The sequence below is a fragment of the Cucumis sativus genome, chromosome 2 (genome assembly GCF_000004075.3).
Source record: "Cucumis sativus cultivar 9930 chromosome 2, Cucumber_9930_V3, whole genome shotgun sequence".
In the NCBI taxonomy this organism is placed as follows: domain Eukaryota; kingdom Viridiplantae; phylum Streptophyta; class Magnoliopsida; order Cucurbitales; family Cucurbitaceae; genus Cucumis; species Cucumis sativus.
The window spans coordinates 14277769-14295241 of record NC_026656.2 but is presented as its reverse complement, the minus strand read 5'-3'; the positions used below and the strand labels follow the sequence as shown (position 1 = coordinate 14295241).

The 17473-nt window shown below is 30.4% G+C and overlaps 1 protein-coding gene across 2 annotated transcripts; it reads left to right on the top strand.

Moving 5' to 3' along the window:
* The first annotated feature begins 4627 nt into the window (after positions 1-4627).
* On the top strand, positions 4628-10704 carry LOC101212977 (BEL1-like homeodomain protein 2). 2 transcript variants are annotated; one of them, XM_011651056.2, is made up of 5 exons: positions 4628-4945; positions 5096-6113; positions 6463-6857; positions 8060-8120; positions 10108-10704. In XM_011651056.2, the coding sequence occupies exons 2-5, from the start codon at positions 5127-5129 to the stop codon at positions 10630-10632; spliced, it is 1968 nt and encodes a 655-aa protein (XP_011649358.1). In that variant the 5' UTR covers positions 4628-4945; positions 5096-5126; the 3' UTR covers positions 10633-10704. The 2 variants fall into 2 exon arrangements, with proteins under 2 accessions (XP_011649358.1, XP_011649357.1); XM_011651055.2 differs by having other exon boundaries at positions 5062-6113.
* Positions 10705-17473: the final 6769 nt, after the last annotated feature.

Here is a 17473-nt window from a genome sequence, read left to right as displayed (position 1 = left end):
CTCATTTCACTTATACATTTATCAAACTGCAGGGAGATTAATTCAATCAATTGGTAAATTAATAGTAATTGAATCGGTTTTCTTTTATCCTTATAGATTTGGTTTGAATTATGAATTTGATAAGTTTACTGTCATGTAACAGTAACCATTGTATTATGTTTTTTATTTTCTATTTTGATTGAATCGTTTTAAACGTCCGTCGACTATGAAACATGTGATTAAATAACACTAAATATAATCAAACGAAATTCACTTTTTTTAATATATTATCAATTATTCTAATTTTAATAGTTAAACAGACACACACTCCTTCTACTAAAAATTGGTAATATAACAATATATTGTTGTAATGTTTTGATATTATTAACTTTTTTTTTAAGTATTTTCAAAATCAAAGTTAATATATGGTTGAAACTTTGTTTTTCCTATATGCTTTCAAGGAAAAAAAATGAAATTTACTTTAAAAGATGTATATTGGAAAAATCAAAAGATCTCATCTCATGTAATATTTATGAGATAAATTTGTCCACTGATCTCTTATTAGTAAATATAACAAAGTTTCATAGTCTATTACTTCTCTTATTAGTAAATATAACAAAATTTCATAGTCTATTAATGATAGATAATGATAGACATTGATGAACATTTATTAGTGTCTATCGACATCAATCAATAACAAATGATAGTAGAGTCTTGTGAGTGTCTTGTCAACATTTATCAGTAACATTTGTTATATTTGTAAATATTTTAATTCATCTTGTTATATTTGAAAACAACCTTTAATACATAGAATATTAATTGGATTAGAAAAAACTAAGTTGTCATTTATTAAGAGAAGAAAATTAAGGAGGAACTTGAACGTTATGAATATAATTTCCGACAAAGAATTCCACATGGATATGGATTAAAAAAAGAAATAAGGATGAAGATGCGTCTCCATCTTCATCGCTATTCCAACCCGTGAATATCTCTAAATAACGTAGCACTTAAGCATAACTTAAAAATTTGAACATAGTCTCTCCATATTATATTAGATGTCATTAATTTGGTAAAATCCCTACTACCATAAAGAAGAAGGAAAAACAAAAAACTTGAATATAATGTGTGGTTGAGTTTTAGATTTGTTGTTTGCTTGAAAAGGTTTGAAAGGGTGAGGAAGGTATCCTTAAGGGTTATTACTTGCGTTTAAATCAAAGTCCTTAAACCCTTTCTTTTCCCCTCTCTTTTCTCTTTCTTTTTGTTTTATAGATTCACAATTATTATTGTATTAATTAGTATTCATATAAACCATATATATGAAGTAGTTGGTATATATACAAATAAAATTTAAAAAAATTGACACCTAAATCTTCACTTAAAGATCATAGTAAGTTATATCATTTTCTTGAAAAAGGGTCTAAGGCCATTTCAAATACTATACAATGTTAACAAATGATGATAATGAGTATTATTTTATTTCAACAAACGCCATCTTTTCTAAGTGAGCTCGGTTCAGTGATAACTAACCAAACACTACTTCTCCTAAAGTTGAAGCTTTGACGATTTTGTATAGAACCAAAAAGGAAACATGAGATAAATGTTGGTAATGTAAAAGTTTAACATGACTAGAACGACGGAAGATCTTGGTATATACAAGTGGGGATAACTATATCCAACTTCATTGATATGAAACACTTTGGAGCGAAACAAAAACCAAAAGCAAGCTCCGAGGGTTTATGTCTTGAAAAAGGACCTAAACACCTTAACCTCTTTTTAGTATAGGTGAAGATATTTTGAGATTTGTTGTATTAACATTCTTTATTAAAAGAAGATAATCTAAAAAACGTATTTGTGCCCCATGTCCGTGTTCATGCTTCTTAGGAGTGTGGCGAGAAGCACTTGGTGATAGTGGATGCTTAGTTTGTTTGAAGTGGTTGAGTTTGTTGATTAGAAAAGATGCATGTGACCCTATTACAAAAAGATAACGTGTTTTTTACCATAATCCAAATTTACTTATACACATGCTATCTTACCTCACCCTCCACCAACTAACGTAAGTCATTGAATATTCATATTTATATGTTTCATTTTGTAATGTTTATTTTCTTAAATAGTTATGTCAATTTTTATAAGTTTAATCTTGAGCTAAAAAAAGGTATTGTAAATTTATAGGTGAATTTATAAAGAGTTCATATTGCTTTTGTTCAAATTAGCGAAAAAGTTAATAAAAATGAAACGACCTAAGATAATGCAACACTTATTTAAATGTAAGATTTAAAATTGAAAGTTAACACATACACACCCTCACACAACTTATTACAAGCAAAAAAAGATTGAAAATTTCCATTTTTCTTTGTTAACTTCTTCTAGACCGAAGTGTGATGAAGGTAATATGATCTATGTAGATACTCAAGTGCACCTTTCGATTTATCGATTTTTAATGTTCATGGATATAAAAATTATAAATTGAAGAAAAAAAAAAGTAGATGAGAAAATGATGTGGTTGAAATGTCACATATCAAACCGGTTTGCAGTTGGAAACTAAAGAAAGTTTTGATCTTCTTCTTCATTTGGGTTTGGTAGTACACACTTCAAATACACCTCTTAATACCTATACACACACACATATATATATATATATATCTTTTCTTTATTTTTAAGAAACTTCATTTTTCTCTCTTTTTTTAAATATAAATATAGTTTAATAATACATAGTTGTTTGTAACACAAATTTGGAAAAATTTTCTTCTCTTTCTCAGTGTGATCTCTACTCTTTATGTAAACGACAAAATACCCAAATTATTCGTTGACTCATCATATTATTTAATTAGTCTAAATATCTTTCCCCCTTTTTTTAGAAATCCTACTAATAAATAGTTTAGTAATAATACAAAATATTTTTCATATAATTCTCTTTCTCATAAGATAACAATTGAAAATGTGTAATAGTAAACATAACGTGTAATTAAAAACCTAATTCACAAAATTTGTAAGGGGAAATAATAAATACTAATTTTACGTTTATAGAGTCTAATATTGATGTCATACACTAAACAACACTATTGAAATAATTCTTTATTTGAAAATTCCAACTAATACATATATATGTGGTAATAAATCAAAGAGCTAATTACGTACTTATTTATTAACCTTTACATACAAATACACTTAATAACTATTAAGAAGAGTGAATAGTTGACTCAAGTTAGGGACACTTAAAAATGCCACAAAAATATATAATGTGCTTTCATACGTTATTCTTTGAACCTTAGAAGGAAATTTTGCTCCATATGGCAATCACAAACTCTAAAAAATATATATGAGATTTTAATCCAAAACTAAACGAGTCTTGGACATGAACTTACCTATTAGCCTATAACTACAACTCTTTGATATTATATATAAAGAGCATAAATCCCTTAAGTTCATGCTTATTTTTTTAAAAAAAATATATGTAAGTGTCCGAGTCAGCTTACCCACACCTCAACTAATCTTACATGATGACAGACTGTCTGACCCTACAACATCTAAGTGTCAAGGAAACTTGTAAAAAATTAATTCTTAGGTAGGTGGCCACCATGGATTGAATCCATGACCTCTTAGTTAGATATTGAGACTGTGTCTCCTTTTTTATCACTAGATCAATCCATGATGATTCCTAAGCTCATGCTTAATATGTTGGTGGTTTGCACAGAATAGCTCCTGAACCAACTTGTTATATCATATATCTTAATTAAATCATCGATTGACCCAAAGATTAAGCTGATGAGTAAAGATAAATTTAATATAATATCTAACCTTTATTCGATTTTTATAAAATAAAAAAAAAATCAATCGACATGAAATTATACTATCAAACTCGAGTTTAGTGGTTGCGTGTGTATAACTCCAATAGTTTGGGAAGTAAAAAGATGGAAAATTAGGGTGTAGGGAGAGGGCAAATTGGTCCACATATGGTGGAAATATGAAGAGTTGCAAAGCCACAAAAGGGTTAGGTGTGGCTTTCACACCATAGGTTACATGTCATAGGGAAGAAAGAAACCTAAGTTTGTAATTTCATCTCAACCCCCTATGGCACGTGCCACATATCTTACCACACGTGCGACAAACAAAAGAAGAAAAAAGAAAAGATAAAATAAAAGCCTTAATTAATTTTCATTGCAACAATCCCTTTTTGAGTTTTGTCTCTCTCCGGGTTTGCTAATTATTCCTCCACTAATTACTCATTTACCCTCCGATTCAAACCCCGGATTTCATGACTCTTGTGGGCATTACCGACATTCCATAACTCCGATCATTGAGGTGACTTTGTACTATCCTTATCTCTTTATAATTTATTCCTTTCCTTCTGTTTTCTCCAAAGCACTGTAAAATCAAATTATTAAACTTTAATCAGAATTTTATTTGGGTTTTTAAAAAATATAACAAATTCATAAAATATTTACCTATTAATCCAACCTTAATCTCATTTGTTACATACCAAAAAGGATGAAAAGTTAGGGAGGGTATTTTGGTGAAAGCATCTCACTATTTTTATTTTATTTTATTTTATTTTTTGAAGAAAAGAAAAAGGAGTGTGTCCAATGAAGATAAAATTAGAAACAATGAAGAAAGTAAGAGAGGGAATATAATAGAAAGGCATTCTCTTTCCTTATTTCTTTATGATTTGTGTCTTCAAACAGTGTTGGTTTGTTTGAGAGAGATATCACTCTTAAAACCTCTCTCCATTTTTTTCCCCTTCAATTTTATATATATATAAATTATATATAGATATTGAAGCTCCAACTCTCCTTTTCCAGAAGGCGATTTGCAGCCCTAAAAAAATAGAGTGAAAAAGAAAGAAAAAGACGAGAGATAGAAGGACAACAACAACAACAACAAATTTTTTTAAAAAAATGAAGAACGAACAACCTCTTTCAATTCCACTCAAACGAAAATGATGTCCCAAATCCTTTGCCTCTAACAGGTATCTCTTTATTTTTTTAGCGAAAAGTTTTCATTTTTTAGCTTTTTTTTTTCAATTATTACCTCAAATTAACTTGTGGGTGTTGATTGTTTTTTCTTGGTTGATTGAATTTGTAGTGAAATTATGAGAATTTTGATACCCAATTTTCAGTGATTAAAAACCACTATATAATTGTGATTCTATGTCACAACAAGACTACCAACAAGCGGCGGCGGCGGCCGCTGCAGCAGCAGCGGCAGGTTTCTTCACGCCGTTTTCCAATGGCTTTGATAGATCTTCCACAACTCACCACCAAGACTCACATCAACATTACCAACACATAGCTCACCAGATCCGTAAAGAGAAGCTCCGCCTCCAAGGCAGTTACGACGCGCCGCCACATCCACCGTCCTTAGTCGGAATCGACGATGACGACGACAACGATGACCAATCCACTGTCCATCACGTTTATGACTCCACTGGAATTTTATCCGAAATGTTCAATTTTCCACCACCGCCGCCACCGCCACCCCCGCAGACTGATTGGTATAGTAACAGGCAAACAATCAACGCGGCGGATTCGGCTGTCGCCATGCAGCTTTTTCTAATGAACCCGAATCCTCGGTCGCCATCTCCGCCACCACCGCCACCACCGTCGTCAACACTCCACATGCTTCTTCCAAACCCTTCTTCAGGAGGGTCTTATGGGCAATTCACATGGGGGGTGGTGCCGCAGCAAGAAACAAATAATGACCATTCTTCATCAAACCCTAATGAAGGTCGTCTTTCATTGTCGTTGTCATCTTCTTTGGAAGCTGCAAAAGCTGAGGAATTGAGAATGGGTGACAGCAACAATGGGTTACTTTATCATCACCACCATCATCCTCATGTCGGAATTGGGTCCTCCAATCCATTGGGAGTTGTCAACTTATTGAGAAATTCAAAGTACATCAAAGCTGCTCAAGAATTATTAGAGGAATTTTGTAGCGTTGGAAGAGGTCAATTTAAGAAAAACAATCACAATAATAAATCAAATTTGCCCTCCAATTCTAATTCCCACGGTGGCGGTGGAGGCGATGGTGCCGGAGTTTCTTCATCTTCAACAAAGGATCATCAACCATCTTTGTCAGCAACTGATAGGATTGAACATCAAAGGAGAAAGGTCAAATTGTTATCTATGCTTGATGAGGCAAGTAATCTCTTTTTATATATATATTAATCTACACATTATTTTAGGAAATTCTATAATGATCCGGCCGGTTTTTTTAAATCCAAAAAAAGCCGGCTGATTTTGTTCTAAATTGTTTTATAAGATGACCAACTTAATTGGTGATGCACTACCAACTTTTTCTTTCTTTTTGTATAAGATTGCTTTGCTTCAAGAAATTTCTTTTGTATATATAAATACATATATTATTATTCATATTTATAAATTGACTGTAGTTTGTTGGTTTCTTGTGTGTGTGACTGTGTGTGTGGTGGGTGTTAAATAGTTCTAGTGCAAGTATTGATATTCATATGGTTATTAAACTATTCAGGTTGATAGAAGATACAATCATTATTGTGAGCAAATGCAAATGGTGGTGAATTCATTCGACGAGGTGATGGGATTCAGGGCAGCAGTGCCATACACGGCGTTGGCGCAAAAGGCAATGTCGAGGCATTTTCGGTGTTTAAAGGACGCAATATCATCACAGTTGAAGCATAGTTGCGAGATGTTGGGAGAGAAAGATGGGGGAGTAACTGGAAGAGCTTCAGGAATAACAAAAGGAGAGACTCCTAGACTTAAGCTCTTGGAGCAAAGCCTTAGACAACAACGAGCTTTCCATCAAATGGGTATTATGGAACAAGAAGCTTGGCGTCCTCAACGCGGCTTGCCTGAACGCTCTGTCAATATCTTACGAGCTTGGCTCTTCGAGCATTTCCTTCATCCGTACGTATCTATCTTTCTTGCTTTAATTTATTCAACTTTCATTCTGATTATCAATTACTTGTTAGTTTACCCAAGAACTCAATGCATATTTTAGAATGATTATGAAAATTGTTAACTAAAATCATTTCATGTAGTACACTTCAAATCATTTTAAAACACACACTGAAATTAATACTCAAACTTAATCGAATATATAACTTTACACTTTCAAATGGAATTTACATTATTTCACCAACATTGAAACATTAAAAACATGTTTCATAATTGTTTAGAAAATGACAAAAGAAATCTTAACCATATTTAATATTATATAACACTCTAATACTTTGTCACAACTATAAACTTGAAATACTATAGAAAACTGAACTACTGAAAAGTACTAAAAACCAACAAACAAACAAATAACCTTACATAAGTTTAATCATATAACCTGATCTTAAACCTCCTGTTACGAAATCACCAATAAGTAACCTATCAACTTTTATCTTCAACTATCAATTTTTAAACAGAGTCAAGTGAAAATGGGATAGGGATATTTGAACAAGATGGGTAAAGTCAATCCCTTTCTGATCATTAATAAATATAATTGACAGATTAGATTTCATGTATAGATTTGAAGTTCACAAACATTGAGTACTTTGAGGAGGTATATCTATAGGTGAGCAGGGGTACACTTAGATGTAGGGTGGGGAATTATAATTAGACCATGAGAGAGAGAGAGACAAAAAAGAAAAGAAAAAAAGAAAAAAAGAATTGATTAGTCAACTTAGAGATTAATGAGTGTAAGTGATTAGCAAAAGATTAAAGCTGGAAAACAAAAAAAGAAACAGTGATACACTGTCCTAGGATGTCAAAAAATTGGTCAGCCCTAAAAGCTGTCTGAAAAAAAAAAAAGCAAGCCTAGTGAGTGAGCTTCATTAAAAACTCTCTCAAAACCCAACAAACAAACAACAACAGCAACATGATGATGAAAATGATAGAATATCAATAAAAATAACTCATAACTTATTTAGATTAAAAAACAAAATAAGTGATCATTTGATATAATTGTCTAAAATATTTACAAAAATACACCAAATTTTCAAATTCTTTCTAGAATAGAGATTGATAGACTTCCACTAACAAGCTCTTCCAAAGTTATTATGATGTCCTATAGATTGTTACCTCCTTGAGCTAATGTTTTTATCCTTTTTTGTTCTTAGGTATCCTAGTGATGCTGATAAGCATTTGTTAGCTAGACAGACTGGTTTGTCAAGAAATCAAGTAAGTATATAAATTAAATTTCTTTTTTTATTTATTCGTATATTTTATTTGTTTGTTTATTTTACTATTAATATTGGTGTGTGTCTGGACCTTGGATTCTTTATTCACGTACTACAAAGACAAAAATTCTGATAAAATTTTGAAAGAGAGTAATAAATGTGTAGCACTAAGTACACTACTTACAAACACATGCATATATTATATAGTTTTTTCTTTTTCCCTTTCCTATTTCAGATAATAATACCCAACCATACACGATAAGAAAACATGATGACACTGTATAGATTCGTAGTAAGACAGAAAATTAAAAAGGGAATAGTAAGAATATATTATATATATATTAATCATTATTGTAGAGTTAGAAAAAACAAGAGAATATTTTGGTGTTAAAAACAAGGTTGTGTTTCACTGTTAAGGTAACCGTCTCCATACTATCAGGTTTTCCCATGCTGGTGTCCTCTTTTAAATTGTGCTTATAAATATTTTGTTTTGAAACATATTCATACTATATTTTCTAAAATTGAATAAAACTTTAACGTATAGGGGAGGCTAAGAAATGAAGATTTTTTTAGTAAATTTATAGTATGGAGATGTTTAAACTCCTATCCACACCCTACAATTATTAACACTGTGTAGATCAATTAAGCTATTTTTAGTTTTCCGACATGAAAAAAAAAAACATTATAATCCTTTTATAAAATGGTTATATATATATATATATATAGTTTTAAATAGTTACATGGGAAGGAGTTGTAGCTTTCAAAAAATGGAATTAGTACGAAACAGAAAAGTAAAGCAAAAGTAGAGAGTAGAGAGTAGAGTGTTGTTATAAGCAAACAAGACGAACTTTTAAACAACAATAATAATAAATAAAAATGTCAGTTAGCAAAGGAAAAGATCAAAATTCAAAACCCTTTTTATGATAGTATAGTATAGTACTGCTACCATCTCTTGTTCTAAATATCAAGCATTATGCATGAGTTATCATTAAAAAAAGAGGAGTTTCTTTTCTTTATTTCTTTCTTTCTTTTTTTGTTTTTGTATATATAGGATTATGAGTGGTTAGAGAAGTGAAGTGTGTGGGTTCATTAATGCAGTATTTAAGTATATTTTTATTTGTGAAATGGCAAATATTTGTAAAGGAAAAAGAAAAGTGTTTTTAAAAAGTAATATTGTTTGTTGATATTATAATTGTCAGACTGTTGTATTTGTCATCGGCATTCAGCTGCTGCTGCTGTGTGTTCTGCCATTATTATGTTCTAAAAGGTGGCTGATTAAGACACCCATTTTCCTACTTTCCTTTTTTTTTTTACCACCTCCTTCTTCCCCTTTTCACTCTTATATTAAATTGTGCTGTATCTTGGATAATAACAAAGAAAAATAATAATAATAAATAAACAAAAACTTTTAAAAAGAAGTAAGATGAATCTGCTGTTTTATACATAATATGAATGGGTCGTTTTAGGGGTTGGATATGATAAATAATGATATTAATGGTGTACTAACCTAGCTTAAATGTTGTAGTGCACATCATGATCCTCCACCTTCTTCTATCTGATTAAAAATAATTATAATGTTTTGACTTTACATTTAACTAATAGTTTACATTCATACGATGTTTCTTTTAGAAAAATTTATCTAACTTAAGGGAGTGTAATAAGCAATAACACTTTTAGGTTTAACAACTAACTGTATAATAACATGGTTAATTAAAAAAAAAAAAAGAAGCAAAACCTATAATTGGTAGAGTTAAAGAGGTAGATCCAAATTTTAGTATAGATACAAATTCATTTGTATATCATGTATTATCTATGTACTAGTTCTTTTGTCCACACTGTAATAGGGTTTTAGAGTGAGTGAAGGTTGTTTTTACATGATGTGCATTTGAGTACGTAGTAAACAGTGGGGGTAATTTTCTTGTAATTTGGTGTTTGATAGTGATAAATAAATATGAGTTAATTGATATATATTTATACGTATTTTGCAGGTATCAAATTGGTTCATTAATGCCAGGGTTCGTTTGTGGAAACCCATGGTAGAAGAAATGTACCAACAAGAAGCCAAAGATGATGACGACGACGATCATAATAATAACAACAATAATAGTAATAATAATAATAATAATAGCGATGATGAAGAAGAAGAAGAAGACACACAAACCAACAACAACCATCAACAAATAATGAATCCCCTTTCACAAACTCCAACGTTAACGCCGCAGCCGCAGGCACTTCCTCCATCCTCCTCGGCGGTGGCGCAGACGTTTCCGGCGAACAATTATGAGACAGAGCTGCAGGACACGTGTCGGAGAGTCAGCGTTCTGGCTGCACCTGATCTTCAATTCGGGACCACAAATGCAGCTGCCACGTCTGACATTGAAGGGCCCACAACGCTCATAAGGTTCGGGACCACCGCCGGTGACGTGTCACTCACATTAGGTTTACGCCACGCCGGAAACATCCCCGATCAAACCTCTCCCTTCGCCCTCAGATCGGAGTTTGGAGGCTGTTAAATATATAATCTCTCTCTCTCTATATATAATTTAATATAGACATAGTTTTAAATTAAGTTCTTTTTTTTTTAATTATTATTTTTTTTCCTTTTATTTTCTCTCATATATATTTAAGGAAGAAGAAGAAGAAAAAAAAAACAAATGAAAATAATCATTTTTATTTTTCTGAGTTTTATTTTATTTTATTTTATTTTTTGTCTCCCAAATTTTAGCCATTTTGTTAAGGAATTTTACATGGTGGCATATATTAATGAAATATATGTTCATATATGTTATTATTAGTAGCTATATTCTATTTTCATCTTCTAGCTAAGTGGTTGTTGTATATATATATTCTTTATATATTAGTTGAATTAATTAATATAATCCTATTAAAGTAGTTAAATGGAATTGTTTGTGTATTCATGAAGTTTGATTATAGAACAAGTAATTACCTTTCTTTTCTTTCTTAGCACTTTTATATTATATTACTCTTTGTTATAGAATTTGTTCAACTAATATTACGTTTGAGCTTATAATCTGAATTGATTAAATTAGTAAAAATTTTATATGTAAATCATTATCTTTGAATACCATTATCAATGCATGCATGAATTCACAAATACGTGTAGATTTCTTCGAATGATATTAAGGATACAAATATTGATTAACATTTTTGAACAAATTACATGTGTTCTACCTTTTGCTCTATTTTATACTTTTAGTTACTAATTTTCCAATGTTTTAATTTTAATTAAGCACTAAATTTTAGCTTCCTTTGAGATCAATTTTATTTTGGGAGATTTTTTTCCCTTTTTACTTCTTTCTATATATATAAAAGCATTTTCTTAATGGAAAAGTTGTTGGAAAATAGTAGTGTTATATGCATATATATTTGAGTTAGCCATAGCTTAGAAATGAAAAAAATAAAATTTCAAGCAACAAGAACTCTTCACCTATATAGACAAAAACATTTCACTTCCTTCTTAAATTTTTAGCCTTGTGCTATATGTGTATCATTAATTATCTCCTTTTGCTTCATATCCATATGGCACCTCTATCTCTGTATTGTCTTGTCAAATTAGACTTATAGCCATATATATGGTTATGAAATCGATGAATATAGGAATCAAGAAAACGTAAAAAAAATATAGACAACACAGATATTTGTGTGTTTGATCTTTAACAGTGTATTAGTTATGTCAACGAGAAAATAATACATATTGCAAAGGCACCAATAAGATTAGTGTAGTGTTCCAAGTTTAGGAGGAAGACATAAATTAACTGATATCATATATGAAAGGGTTCACGAGAACATGAAAGTAATGTTAAAAAAGATTTGAAAGAATTAAAAATTACTACATATACCAACAAGGTGCACTTTCATTTTCGGTGGCTCGGCCATAGGAACTTCAAAGTTAAGTATGCTTAGCTTAGAGCAATTCTATGTTGGATGACCTCCTGAGAATTTTTCTAGTATACATGTGAGTGAGAATAAAACATGCTGAAAAGACTTGTGCTGGTTTGAGAGATGAAATGATGATGATGTCAGGTCGCAAGAGATGTAGGAAAATGTCAGAGATCTGAATTCTGAATCTTGGTTCGAAGGCGTTATAATTAGAGGGTTTATATGTGACACCCACTAAACTTCTAATGTCGAACTTAGGCTTCAAGGATGTTGTCCCCAAAGCTCCCACTATGACGTAGTATTCCTAAACCTAAATGTGTAAGTGCTATACTCTCCATTTCCTTCCAACTTAGATGAGTTTACAAAACATTTTATGGCAATTCGATTGTAGCTCATGTAATAAAGCAAATAAACAAATTATCATATGTGTAAGCATAATTAGAGTATATTAATTGATTATGAGAAAGAAGACATCTCTAGCTCGTACCCAACCTTTGACATATTATAAGAAAGGATAGTATGTTTAATTTCTAACAATATTTCACACTACCTTACAATGTGGAATTGAAAGTAAACCCTAACTCAAGGTGTAGAGATCAGACAAGGTTTGTTGATTGATTATTGGTCCTTTTATATATTAAGTTTATTTAGGACTTAAGGAACGAATGTTCACAGAATAAAATATGTCACATTGAACATCAAACCTATTTATTATCTTTGGTTCCATACAAAGTATATAGACGAAATTCACTCTATATTAATTGCAACATTAACTAGAGAAAAGAAAAGGCATCTTATATTCAATTACTGTGTAGTAGAGACAAAGGTGGTCCTGTTGGCCTCTTATGTTCTTGATGCATAACGATCCATCACCCATAATTATAATGAAGAAGAATCAATGCTTCAAAAAAAAAAAAATCAAAAATCATTTTGTCACAACAAAAAAAAGAGAGAAGATTAAGTCAAGACGGGCATCACTCAATTACTAACATAAAAAACTGCACTATTGACCTCACATTCATACTAATTGTCGGCAAGAAGAGCTAGAAAGATTAACCCGTATAGACCAAATTTAGATATAGTTATGTATGATAATTATTAACATGGTTACATCATACTACATGAGATAAGAATTCATTGACCATGTTAAAGAAATATCTTAACTCAACATCGAATCTCTCCCCTCTCAATTGTTGTATTAAAAAAAAAGGTTCGACACTGTCAATTATGATCGTTTATATTAATACAAGATAATGTTGTATCTTAATTATAACTATTCAAGTCGACAATGATAGTGGTTAACTATTAATCGATCTCGAAAGGAAATATAGTGTGGGTATATGGGTAAAATATACAAGGAGGAAAGGAATGAAAAATTTGAATGAGAGAAGAGAGAGTAGGTGGATTTTAATTTAAAATTATATAAGGTAGGGTTTGAATAAATTTATTTAATGCAAAGAAACAGAAAAAATAGGAGGGGTTGGTTGGTCTAAATTGAATATGAAGATAATGTGAAATTAAATGTTAGTCTGTGGGGAAGGAGGGACCCCTAGCAGTGGGCTGTCTTTGTTAAGAAGATGAAATGTGGGCCGATATTTAGGGCTCTTCAAGGCCCATAAACCAACCCAATCCTTTTCAATACTATAATCATTTAATTCTTTTCTTCAAACTTCAAAGTACTTCAAATACTTTTTTTGTCTTTTCTCTATATCCCATTAAATACACACAAGTCAAACATTTTTCATTCTTTTTTATATTTTTTATTATTATTATTTTATAAATATATTAATTTTTAAAGACTTGCCCCCTACCATTATTTGGGTTGAGCCTACACCTTATTTTAGGATATTAAGATTATTTCAAATTATATATATATATAGTATAGATGATGTTTTTAGTACACAAAAATATATGAAGCATATAGTTAAAAATGATATGATTAAATTGTAAAATTGGAATTTTAATTATGTATTAGTATTAATTAAAATGTATTTAGAAGTATATTGTAGGTTTTTAATAGTGTTTTATTAAGATTACAACATAGGCGAGCCTTCAACTTAATTAGGTATTATGGTCTTAAAAGTAAGAAAGTGTTCGAGTATTAAATTATTCATATATCTTGAGAAGTATTAAACTATAAAATATTCATACCTTCTATAGATTGGTTCTTCTATGATAGAACAATATTAGAAATACTATATGCTACTTATTTTGGCTAACGTACACCAACACTAGATTACTAATCACTTTTTCATTTAGAGGTTATCAACTTTGACGCAACTAACATTTCATAGTAAGTCAAAACACATTTGATGTATTATTGTGACTTGGTGGTGGTTTCTATTTCGAGAGAAAGAAAAATGTCATGTAAAATAAAGAAACTTACACATCGAAAATAGTAGTTGTCATATAAACTGATACTTAAATTAAAGGGAGCGAGAAGTATGAGTTTGAAGTTTGTTTACGAGAATGAGATCTACCCTTAGTTGAAGTTATAGCTGACTTTGCATGCATGTTCCCATTTCCTTAAAGAATAAAGTTAGTAAGAGAGAACTAACTTGGAGTCTTTGTGGGCTTTTTCATAATTTATTGGGTACCTCAGTCTAGACCTTTCAATGGGCTTGAACTTCAATATGCCAAGATTGAAGTGGATCGAAAGGGCCCAATTATCACTCTTCCTTGTGGCCCAATTGCTTTTATATCTTACTTTCAATCTCATGTCTTAAATTTTAAACCTTTATTTTCTTTCCCTCTTTTCAAATCCATTCCTATAGTTCAAATTTACCCACAAACACACTCTAGATGTTTCATATATATGCATACGTGTAAAGTACCTTAAATGTTTCATATATGCATACGTGTAAAGTTAATTTAATACACAGTTAAGAAAGATATAAAGTTAATTTAATATACAGTTAAGAAAGATAGAATCAAGATATAAGAACGCCTATGTCACATATTTTTTTTTGTGAGATTCATTTATATATCGAACCTTTTCAACACTTGAACTTAACCGATTGAAATTGAACAATTAATCATACAATTCAAGTAGGAAAAAGATGTTGATACTTAAAATAGGAAACAAAGCTATCACATGTTATCACATTGGAAAGTACTATAGAATAAGTTTGGGTTATAAATTCCAACTACCCTTTTCTCTAACCACCCTTCCCTTTAATTTTGTTTAATTATTTTTATTATCTACCTAATATACCCAAACACATTTTATCATCATCAATCATACAACACATTTTTTCCATTTTATTGTATAAATTAAAAATATTCTAATTGTAAAAAAAAAAAAAAACCTTAAAAATGTCATCTTAGTCTCTATACTTTAAAATTTGTTCGATTATAGTCTTTATAATTTCACCTTCATTCCTCAATGCAAATGAACTTGTTGGTTGATTTTTTAAAAAGCATTTTGTTACCTATAAAATTTGAGAACACACATATGTATACATGTTATAGCAGGAAAATCATTATAACTCTAATGTAGGTAAACCCAAGAATGTGTGAGAGGTGGGTTTGGGTAAATGATACATATCTAATGTATATATGGGTAGCAATAAAGGTATATTTGGATTGAAATTTTGGAAGTAGTAAAATTGTAATAGAGAAAGGTAAAAAGGTAAAAAGGGAAAAGGGGAGAAAAGTGGAAAAAGGGGTGTGGGAATTGGAAAAAGAGAGAGTTTCCAAAGAGATTTGGACAAACAAGTCAATGCCAATCATATCCAACCCAAAAGGGTATCTCATCTATCTCTCTCAACTCTCTTCTCTCTTCTCTCTTTAAAAAGGGTTTTGTGAGGTTGGACTTTGGCTTTCACTTACTCATCCACTCAAAGATTCCTTTGAACCCTTTTGGATATATTAATGCATTTGTTTTTCTCTCTAATTAACACTCTCAAGCCCCCAACCCCTCTCCCCCTTAGTGCTCAACTTTTTCATTTCCAACTAAAACTACTCTTACCAAATCCTCTTCATCATCATCACACTAACACACCCTTTATTTTTAAAACAAAAGAGGTTAAACTAAACACATCTACACTTAACCTCAACCATATTCTAATACTTATCACAAACAAAAAGAGTCAACTTTCCATCCAATTGTGTAACAAGTATGTGTCTTTTTTACATCTCCATAATCACACAACACCCTTTTATATATTTTCCCTTTTGTTAATTTTTCATGCATTTCTTTATATTTCTCTCTCTCTCTCTCTCTCGTTTTCAATGTTAAACACATACACAAACTTATACACTTAGTTTGAACTAGCTTGATATCACAATTTACATCTCTAAAATTTGAAGTTTGGGTCAATTTAAATCATAAATTAATTAGTAATTGTATCAATTTAACTCTTCAACTTTTATAAGTATGTCAAAATATATTTATACCCTCTATGTATCCACACCACATCCTTTACTCCTCCTTTTGTTTTCACCCCAATTAAAATAGAGGTTTCCCTCTCTCTCCCTTTTGTATGTTAAACACAAATGCATGCTTAAGCTTGAGCTAACCCATGCATGCCTATTCCAAAGAAAAGAAGAAGTTAGCCTCTATTTAGGGAAAAAAGAAGAAGAATAAGAATAAGAAGAATATTGTTATCAATATCGTTTTCTTTACATTTAGAGCTACAATGTAACCCTAATATTCATCATTTGTAAAAAAAAAAAAAAAAGGTTGATGTCATATATATACATATATATATCAATTCCATCTTAAGAATACTTTTTTATAATTTGTGTAATGAGTGAAAGACATAAAATTAGGTACATTTCTAAAAGAAAATGCTATAACTAAATCATGACACACCAAAAGGAGATATTTCTTTTTAATAAGATAGAAATGAGCTATAGATCACACTATAGTTAGCCCTATATTATTAATTGTTATTTTTCCTTTTCTAAAAGGAATCTGAGTAGTATGAAACTTGAGTTTTGGTTTATTGTGTAAAAGCAATCCAAATATATGACATGATGATGGCTTATGCTATACTTAGACATCCACTCTCAAAAGAAAAAGTTGTGAAACTTTTCTTAGACAAATTGAATCTAAAAGGATAAATAATGGTTTGAAGTACTTTTTTACCCATTTTTCCTTTTTCAATACTCTTAGCTTTTACAAACACCCCTTCTTTTATATCAACAATTTAATCTATGCTTTCAAACTTATCTATTTAGGACTATCTATAGAAAGAAAGAAGAAAGCAAAGCTCACATGATTAGAAAACAATAATGTTCCCGTAGAATTGAAGTTGATTACCCCTCTTTTACTATACATGACTCACTTATTATCATCGTCTCTAATTAACTACCATTAATAAAGTCGCTTTTCTAGTTCAACAAATATTTGAGTTTATGAATTTGAAAAAATATATAATAGTTTCATATTTTCATCAATTTATGTTAAATTTAGTAGGATGATCAATTTAATTAAATTCTCAAATATAT